The 10,459-nt window shown below is 36.2% G+C and overlaps 2 protein-coding genes across 2 annotated transcripts; both read left to right on the forward strand.

Moving 5' to 3' along the window:
* Positions 1-1,878: 1,878 nt before the first annotated feature.
* On the forward strand, positions 1,879-4,190 carry LOC115443717 (trypsin delta). Its single transcript, XM_030169244.2, has 3 exons — positions 1,879-2,824; positions 3,226-3,368; positions 4,015-4,190. Exons 1-3 carry the CDS (start codon positions 2,360-2,362, stop codon positions 4,172-4,174), a joined length of 768 nt encoding a protein of 255 aa, XP_030025104.1. The 5' UTR covers positions 1,879-2,359; the 3' UTR covers positions 4,175-4,190.
* A 2,860-nt stretch (positions 4,191-7,050) lies between these two features.
* On the forward strand, positions 7,051-9,915 carry LOC115443716 (trypsin beta). Its single transcript, XM_030169243.1, has 3 exons — positions 7,051-7,591; positions 8,313-8,464; positions 9,741-9,915. Exons 1-3 carry the CDS (start codon positions 7,124-7,126, stop codon positions 9,913-9,915), a joined length of 795 nt encoding a protein of 264 aa, XP_030025103.1. The 5' UTR covers positions 7,051-7,123.
* The last annotated feature ends 544 nt before the right edge of the window (positions 9,916-10,459 follow it).

A 10,459-nucleotide genomic window follows, 5' to 3' on the forward strand; every position in this document is an offset into this window, starting at 1 on the left:
GCGCACATCTTTGTGAGCTCTTACCTGATCGCTGTTGGAAAACAATGATTTGTCTTTGAACCCTTGCGAGCATAAAACCCTTCGAAGATCAAGGCCATTGCGTTTGCCCTATTTGACACCCCCTTATCCCCTACTACATTACTCGGACCAAGATTTAGTCTCATAAATCAGAGCCTTAACATCTAATCTAAAGTCTACACGTAACATAATATTAAGTCATTAGATCTAGTGTTTACTTTAAGTAGCGTACTTAGCTGTTCAGCTCCGGGCGATCTGATAGTCATAGCAATAAATCAATGGGGTATCATAAAATCTTCGATAACTGCTCACTGTGCCCCGTTAGGTTGCCTTACTTCAGTAAAAATAGGCCCACGGCGCATTACTCAGTTTATGTTTACGATTTCATTAATTTATTTATGGTTTTCAATTTGCTCCCTTGGTGTATACATGCTCTGGTTCTGATTGTTTATGTTCAATAAACTTGCATACATTTTGCTGTATTCTATTGGCTAGGGAGTTACATTTTACGAGATATTTCAATAGATATACTTACATTACATTTCTGTAAATAAAATACTGGAGGTAGGATATATTTTACGGATAGCGACCGCCGTACACAAAGTGTTAAAACCAGCCATAGTGGCGTACGTAAGTGTGACGCTTTCGGGATCAATTTGCGTATATCCGATTCCAACACGCCAGCATAATTGTGTCGACTCATCTCTCATCAGTCGTAATTCTACTGGACGCCACTCCGCTTACCATCAGGTACAGTGGGGTCCCTTTGACTTGCACGTATCAAAAATCGCAAATTCCGCCAATCTCTATTTTTTCTTTAAAGCAAAGGAAAGAACCATGTCCAGCCTTGCTGACATAACTTTTATAACGTCATAAAACCTCGAAAACTGATCAACATATATTATGATTCATCATAAATATTTCAAAAGTGCTGTTGAATTATTGAAGTCGCCTGTCACTACAGCTGTACTCGAGAGTGGATGAATAACAGCGCGAAAATAAACCTGGAATTGCATAATACAATGTTTACAAACCGCTTCTGGAGTTCGGTTTGTTAAATACTAAGATTTTTTTGTTCAGTTAACAAATAAGACGTATTGTAAGATCTAACAATTATTATAAGTAACAGAAGCCTTGAACGACCACCTAATTTTGAAATCTAAACAAAATCTTTTCATAAAAACCTTACATTAAATTGCAAAATAAATAAAAAACAACCAACAAAGAATCCTATGTTTTTGCACTGCAACGCACAAAAATACCCAAAACATGGAAAGTGGGCCTAGTGAAGAACTGGGCATTTTTGGATCACACAGCGTACAATTCCTGTGTGTAGTGTGCAAGGTACTTAGTAATTTTAAGTTTTGCATTGTGTTGCTGCTATTTATGAGTATTCGTGATCAGCTTGTGAACTAATTGCTGGACACCATTTAGTTCTAAAAAGTTTTGGGTCACTTACTAAATCACCTAATATCTCAAAATGAACTTCAATATTCCTTGCGTAATTTTATATTAGGTTGATACTTCATGCCTTTCCTTTAGCAAGCGTAATGTCCACACTTTATTACAATTTATACGTCTATCTAGCAAACCTAATCCCTCTCCAATACAGACTTCGCTTACACTTTTTAAAGCATGTTACAAAACCATATTTCCGAACATCCAGTCTTGGAAAAATCTTGTAAAACTTCAACAAACTGTTGCCCTCGAAATCGGCCCTGTTGAACTTACTGTACAATTCGCATTATGGATACGTGTCGGCGCGAAAATTAATTTGCCGATTAAAAAGGTAACGAGCAAGACCGAACACGATTAATTGATAAACACGTGTCTGAACGGAGCTGGCAACGAAATATGTTGATTAAATTGGATTAAGTGCACATTTCTTGCGATCAAAGTAACATCTGATGGTTGATACGATATAGTTAAGTTATTGAGTAACCAAGAAGTTGCATACATTAACGGTAAATTTTTGAATGATTGTATTAACGATTGAAAGTGTATACATGTGGGGAAGAAACGTCTAAGTAAAAAATACAGAGGATTTTTTAAGTGAATAAACTGTTAAACTTAAATACTACCTATAGAATCTTCGGAACAATTTTAGAATCTTCTGGAACATTTGTTATGCCACTATTAAAGAAACAACTAAACGATTTTTTTATGTTCTTACTCTGAACTAATTATTTTCTTAAATATAACGTCTCCATTGCTACGCTCACATTTTTAAAAGCCTGCTACGTCAATTTCGATTCCACTAACATTTTTATTCGACTATTAAATTACAACCATAACCGAAACTGATTAAGCGAAGTATTACGCATTCATAAGTTGAAGAACCATGATCCGATGTTTAGCACTCGCGATATGTTTCAAACTAGCAAAATGCAATATGGAGGGATTTATCGTTGGCGGGAGCCATGCTTTGATAACTCGGTACCCTCACTCAGCATTCATGAACGCCAACTGCGTAACATCGGATAAGAAGACCCTTAAATGGATATGCGGGGCTTCGATCGTCAATCAACAAGTACTCCTAACTGCGGCCCACTGCCTCGCGAGCTGCACTTCTTCATCATCAATTCGAATCAATGTGGGTAGTGAGAACAAACAACGCGGCATCATAAATTCCGTCTCCAGTTTCCTGGTGCATGAGGATTATAGCGCTAAGTCGTCGTATGCAGATATTGGGCTGATTAAGATGTCCCGGCGCTTGAACTTTGGATCGAAGATCTCGCGCGTGGCGTTGATGCGGAAACCTCCGCAAGGCGAAATAGCGTCGGTGGCTGGTTGGGGGTTAACGGACGTGAGTAGACTAAACTTTTTGATCGTCAAAGAATGCGTAATGGACTGTTTTAAATCGTGTCAAATCGAATTTCTTTCTAATATAAAAGTAAGAGTACGTGAAGACGTGAATGAAATTTGGCACTGAGATAGGCCGCTCCCTAGATTAACAGCTTACACTTTATATCGGAAAAGTACCCCTTTTTGGACAGGTTGGTGCATCGAGCAAAAATAAGTGATCATCCTGATGTATGAAGTGTATAATAATAAGTAATCGATGATGTATATCAATAAAACCAAAATAGATATCAATCAGTTATGAAATAAAGTGAATACATCTAATTAATCTAACGAGAACATATTGTAATAAGGTTTTCTAATTTGGTGAGACGTTCCTAAATAAAAATCCTCTTTAATTTACAGGAAGACTTGACAGTAACGTCGCCTTATTTGAAATATATAAATCAAACGGTGAAGAACAGGAGGGATTGCTTGAAGCGTCTCGGTGAGGTGCCTCGGGGCTGCATTTGTGCTAGCAGTAATAAGTTGTCGGATTATGCGTCAGCGTAAGTATAGCACACAGAAGGATACCTGTGAACGGATTTTGGAAAAATAGATAGTTAACTATAGATTAGATATATTTTTACTACGTTTTTAACGGGCACGGCTCACTCACTTCATCTGAAAATAAGTGGAGCAAGGTTCAAATAGTATCGACTGACGAAAAATGATTATCCCTAGCCAGTCGACATTGTTATGTTGGCCTTTTCAAAACCGGATTTTATTTTATTTCGTCAGATGTAGTACAGCACGTAGACTGCTTCAGCAGCATAGTTGTAATACGCGGTGCGAGTACAACTACTGCGCTGAGATCCTGATTTTGAATCCAGGATCGTGAAAAATTATTGTGACTGAGCTATAAAACTTAAAAAATTATTCAGTCGTATCTCTGAGTCAGGAAGTTGGCTTTGTAACCACCCGCGTGCCTCAGAAAGCTCGTAATGCCGTTGATCCTGTACCTAATTTTTATGATAATTTTGGATTGCCGTCTCACCGGACTATGAGAGTGAAGGAACAGATAGTGTATTGCACACATTTTGCACTATCACTTGCATACCTGGCTGATCGCTGTTAATTGGCTACCGTGGGCGACATTCGGCTAATAGGGATTCACGTACATACACAAAACTATAGCTGTTTATATTCTTTCAGAGGTGACTCCGGCAGCGCGCTGATGATCCGTGGCTACATCCAGATAGGCATAGTGTCGCACAAGGTTCCCTCCGTATCTCGACAAATCATCGTTTATACTGAGACCGCGTACTTCTACAACTGGATCAAGGATAATATGGATCGACTGTTTTGCTCGTAATAAATTTGTTAATCCACCCGTGTTTTATTGGAAGTGGTGCCCTGGTTTTGTTTCTCTTGTTGGAACTTTCCTCTTGGTGCGTTTGTCGTCCAAAAATAATAACTTTTCGGTTAGTCCTGCTTAATAAACCATGCTCTTTAAACGATTGGGATACTAAGTAATGGTCATTACTTCTACTAAGAGACCACTGTATTCTCTGTTACGATACATATATCTTCTCACAGAATAGATGATAAAAAAAGGGAAACATCAATTAGATCACATCCAAGAAAATGTTAACTCAATGTTTAAATATTATATTCTTGTTTTTATTTAAATTATTTCATAAAATTTCGAAAAGGATAACGCACGTGTTACAACCTGAATACATAAATTCATTTTCCGTCAACTCTTCAAGGAGGCATTTTAAGTGTTGAATAATGATTTCCAGGAAAATATTTACCGGGATCGGAAAGTTTTTAAACAATTATATTACTACAGTTTGCACACGAATCCATACGGTCGGAAGTTAAATAAAAAGTTCTGATGTAATTTTATTCTTATTTCCATATTACATAATAGTATTGATTTAGTTATTTTAGACCCTCCAACCGAATTTGATTTACAAGTTCTACGATTAGTAGATTTCATTAACACATTTCGCTTTCGGCAAACGTTATTTCAGTTACTAAAATTATGCATTATATTTTTGTGTTTCACTGTCACATTCAATAATCTGGACGTAGAATGAAATATAAATTAGATAAATTATTTACAGATAAGAGAGTTTCTCAATACAAGGAAAACAACAATTTATAAATTATTATATTATGGTTTATCACAGACATAAGTGCCGATAGTCTAGTTACGTGTAGAACGGATTGCCGAGACAAATATCAGCAGTTCAAAACCCAAAGGCACACGTCTCTGACTTTTATAAAATTATGTCTATTTTCTTTGTGAACTATCGCTTGTTTTAACGGTGAAGAAAAACATCGTGACAACGCCTGCATACCTGAGAAATTCTCTGAAGAAATTTTGAGGATGTATCAAGTCTATCAATACTCACTCGGCCAGCGTGGTGGACAAGGACTAACCCCCTCGAAAGTAGAAGTGGAAATTATATACTACAGGGCCTATTTTATTAGAGACAATTAAAGGGCATTGCCACACATTAAACGTAATAGAATTCAATAAAGAATGTATTTTCTAACAACTACAAAGGAAAATTAGAGGCACAAAAACTTGATGCTGCGGGTCACGTCTCTCCAAGAGTTTTAATCCACATATTGCATGCCACTAAACTGCGTTCATTACTTTAAGGTATTTGTTGAGACATTAGATATGACAAATAATAGAATCACGCTATACATATTTATGAATGGGTGGCTCTACCGAGGTAGTGCCAATGTATTCATTTACTTATTTTAGTTCTCCAAGAAAATACCAGGATATATTAAATTAATTACTAATTAATATTATATAAAACCTGTATCTTAAATCCAAGGAGACACAGCCGCATTACCAATTATAATATAACAAAAATTAGAGAGCAACAAACAAAAATTGCTGTAAATAGTTACCTAAAAGATCTTTTATTCCAAACACGTTTCATACATATGTTTTTTCTTCTTAAGAATAAATATAAGCATTTATTTGGACATAAATCGTATCACAAAAAACAAACGTATAGTAACTTGCTCCTACATTTCGTGTGGTGCTTTTTTTATTATAGCATGAGAAAGTGACTGTACTGCACCTGATTGTAAACATAACGCCGTCCAGATAGAGATGAAATAGCCATCTGTTGCCTCTTCACACTATGGAAGGACCCAGGATTATAGAAAAGAGGGAACACGCGTGCCGGCAAACTAAGTTTTTTAGCCTTTAACATCCCCTTCCTCTCACGAATACCTATTTTATCAAGACCAGGAGCACATCCCTAGATATTCTAATTAATGTGGGTATTTATGGATGGAGGTCTCTTAACATCAAGGTAACCGCTCGTATGTTTGATTAATTTGCTGTTTTTTTTTTTTTTTTATAATGCCCAGCAATTTCACAGGTAAATGTCCTTCAACCAAAACACGCCTGCCTGGTAGGAAAAACGGTACTCAATTAAGGTACCTATAACTTACAAATACCTAATTCTTATGTTTATGCCTGTTTCACGTTGTCCAAGTAAATATATTAAAAGAATCAGATACAAGTTGGGCTCCCAAATAAATGGAAAACAAAATAACAACTATATGTACTCGTATTAAGAGCGTTTTCACGGGTTAAGTTTTGATTTGACTGCTATTGTAAAACCTTATTTAGGTAGTCTGTAATACTCGTTTTACTACAAATTTACTTTGGAGCTTAGATAGGGTGTGACTTTTGTATATGGTCAGCTTATACATTTATGTGACCAATAGCTTTTACTCAGAAGTTGTGAAATATGCCTTTATTATAAAAAACCTATCAAACCTATGAATACTTCTAGACGGTATGATTGTTTAAAAAAGGAAGACGAGTAAATGATATTTAAAATAACAGAGAAATAAAGATGTTGAGATGTTCGTTGCAGTGATTTTTGTATTTGGTTGGCTTATACATTTATGTGACGCTTATTATTTACTCAGAAGCTATGAAACAGATTCAACTGTCTTTTACTTTAGCGGGGAGATAACTTATACATGATCATTATGACACAGGGCCTAACTCGCATTAATATATTAAACCATTCTTATTTTCATAACTATAACATCATAAAATTATACAGAAGTATTAAATTATAATGTTATAAAAGTTTGTTTAATATTAATTATTTTGTACCAAACTTTGAGTAAATATCATAAAACATTACACGAACTATTAACATTAGTGCAACTATTCTATAAAACTAATTGGCAATTAAAAAGCGGATTTAAGCAAATGAAAATGCATTTAAGTCCTGAATGCGTGTAATTAGTGATTTTACGACTAGTCATGAGTCGACTGCTTTATTTGTTACTATTATTTTCAAATTCTAACTCTCTGAACAACACAACGATACAACATTTGATATATAAAGGATATAACGTAGGGATCCATCAGTATTCTTACGCAGTGTATTTATATTTGGAGTCGACCAGGCCATCGTCTTGCGGAGGCTCTTTGATCATGGTTCAAGCAGTCCTGACTGCTGCACATTGCGTCGATACAGTTAGATATAGGAGAGGCAATATCTTCGCGTATTTTGGTGCTACTGTTCCTAAAGATGCTCATATAGTGAGGAAAGTAGTGAACTATAAAATAAATCCAAAATATGACGAAGCTAAAGGAAGAAGTAATCTTGCTGTGGTGTTTTTGGAGAAACGAGTGCCCTTGAGACACGAAACGAAAAAGATTCCGTTGGTAAATAAAAATCCGCTTGTGGGCACTGACGTGTTTTCGGTTGGGTGGGGAAAGCAAAGAGTAAGTAAAATTATCATAGCCTTTTGTGATATGACCGTTACAGACTGAGTACGTGATATCAATTCTTACTGGTGGTAGGTCTCTCATATGTGAGAGTCCGTTTGGAAAGGTTCCAACGCATTGTCTATTTCGGTCGCCAAATAGCAGTGTGTAGTCACTGTTGTATTCCGGTTTGAAAGACATTGTAGCCAGTGTACTGGACATAATGAGACTTAACATCTCATGTCTCAGGATGGCGAGTACAGTGGAATACCAAACAATAATTGTAATTCAAGGTGTTGGAGTACTATTTATGGAGGGTCCTATCGCTTACCATCAGCGAACGGCAAGCTCATCTCGTCATTCAAAGCAATAATAAAAAAAAAACCTGTTAAACCATAAATAATTTTCCAAAAAAATTATCATTGTTTAGGTACACATGAGTAATCTTTAAGGAAGATAATATTATAATTTGTTATTCATATCACATCTAATTGCTTCGGTAGCGTAGTTGAATTTTGAGTGCGGAATGACTACCCTTCCGAAGTCCCGGCTTCTAATCCCGAGTCGGGAAAAGTGACATTGGGTTTGTCTTTCTATATGGCGAGGCTCGCCCGCTTTCACATTATAAGATTGAAAAAACGTACGCAAAGTTGGTGCCCTGGTTGCACCTCTGACTATACCTTTGGTGATAAAGGCGTGATGTGTATGTGTGTATGTATACCTATATTACTTTTTTCAGTTAGATAGCAAGCTGCCAGACTTCAGCAAATTTCGGACCCTAAAGGCAACAAAACAAAAAATCATGTCGAGAACTGAATGCGAAAAATATGCCGGATTCAAAATATCTGCAGCCACACTCTGTACTCTGCCTATTATAGGCCATCATTACAGGTACGAACATTTTTAAATAGGGTCTTTTTATATTGGTTCGTTAATTCGGAACGGGAAAAGGCAACTAGACAAGCCGGCATGATTATGCCGTTCATCAAAGGATACATCTCTTGCTGGTCGTCATTTTCCTTGTCTGGGACATTTAGTAGAATAAAAAAATATACTTTTTATATTGAAAAAAACTATTTACGTATTTTATCGCGTTTATTTATATTATTACTAGCTTTTGCCCGCGGCTCCGCCCGCGTTATAAAGTTTTTCAGGCTAAAGTTTTCCGTTATAAAAGTAATAGTTTCCCGGGAGCCTATGTTCTTCCCAGAGTCTCAAACTGTTCCATACCAAATTTCATCTTAATACGTTGGGTAGTTTTTGAGTTTAACACGTTCAGGCAGACAGATGCAGCGGGGGACTTTGTTTTTACCCTTAACATTTTTTTTTACAAAATAGGGGTTGGTGATAGAAGGGTATAAATTTAGGGTTGAATGTATTTTTTAATGCGACATAATAAAAAAAATAAAAAAATAAAAATTTGTATAGAATTATAAAAAAAATGTTAAGGGTGGACAACCCTTAACACTTAGGGGTATGAAAAATAGATGTTAGCCGATTCTCAGACCTACTGAATATGCATACAAAATTTGGTTAAAATCGGTAAAGCCGTTTCGGAGGAGTACGGAGACAAACATTGTGACACGAGAATTTTATATATTAGAGATTTTACGTTTCGAAAAGTTTGCGCACTTCGTGGTGACGGAGCCGGCTGTCCCTATTCGTGAATAGTTTGTTTCAATATACTTTCTTCTCCATACTTCAACTCAACGATTTATCTATGAATTCTGGAAGCAAGCTACTTTTAGCAGGTAGGTCTGGAAATATTTTGAGTGTATGCTCTGCAGAAGACAATAAATAATAATAATTATAATATCAGCCCTGTATTATATACTTGCTCACTGCTGAGCACGGGCCTCCTCTACTACTGAGAGGGATTAGGCCTTAGTCCACCACGCTGGCCTAGTGCGAATTGGTAGACTTCATACACCTTCGAAATTCCTATAGAGAACTTCTCAGACGTGCAGGTTTCCTCATATGTTTTCCTTCACCGTTAAAGCGAACGATAAATTCACAAAGAATACACACATGATTTTAGAAAAGTAAGAGGCGTATGCCCTTGGGATTTGATCCTGCGTACTTTCGTCTTGGCAGTCCGTTCCATACCCAACTAGGCTATCGCCGCAGAAGACAAACTAAGGCTAATTATGATAATGCAAATTTACAGAGACGACGCAGGCAATGGTTTAATACAGAGAGAACCGTCTCATCTCCTGATTGGGGTGTTATCCTTCATTTCTCGCGACGTCAGCGTCTATAGCAGCGTACTGGCTCATAGAGACTGGATAATCAAAACATGCAGAGATTTATATGTTCAATCGTGTATTGGTGCGAAAGGATGATCAGAAACTATGAAATATATGACAAGACTTAATTGTTTTATTTTAATGACCTTAATTAATTTGACGCGATCCTTTTTTTGCAACTTTTATAAACACACTTAGTAAAGAAAAGATAGTGATGACTTCCTAAACGATTTTGGCCATGGCGACTGTAAAAAATCGACAGGAATATTCACCAATAAATATTATATAGCCAATTTTATTTATGAAAGTGTGAGCTCTTTTTGGTTACAATAACCCACCTTTATTATAATCAATAGGCACAGGTAGACGGATCTTCAGTTATCCTCTTTTCTGATCCGTTTCTACGAGACACCCAGATTCGAAGATGTAAAGAAATAATATTAAATAGGTCCAAATAATAGAGAAATATGTATATTTTGAAAACATCGCACACTATTCTTCGAGATTATTCCTTGAACTTCAGTTATTGCTCATTAGAATTCATGTATTCACAATGAGAAATAAATGAAGTTCTAGTTCTAAAATTCATACATATGTCTCAAACAAAACTGTCATATGCAATAGAGAAATTAAATTTCCA

Source organism: Manduca sexta, chromosome 23, assembly GCF_014839805.1.
Source record: "Manduca sexta isolate Smith_Timp_Sample1 chromosome 23, JHU_Msex_v1.0, whole genome shotgun sequence".
NCBI classification, from domain to species: domain Eukaryota; kingdom Metazoa; phylum Arthropoda; class Insecta; order Lepidoptera; family Sphingidae; genus Manduca; species Manduca sexta.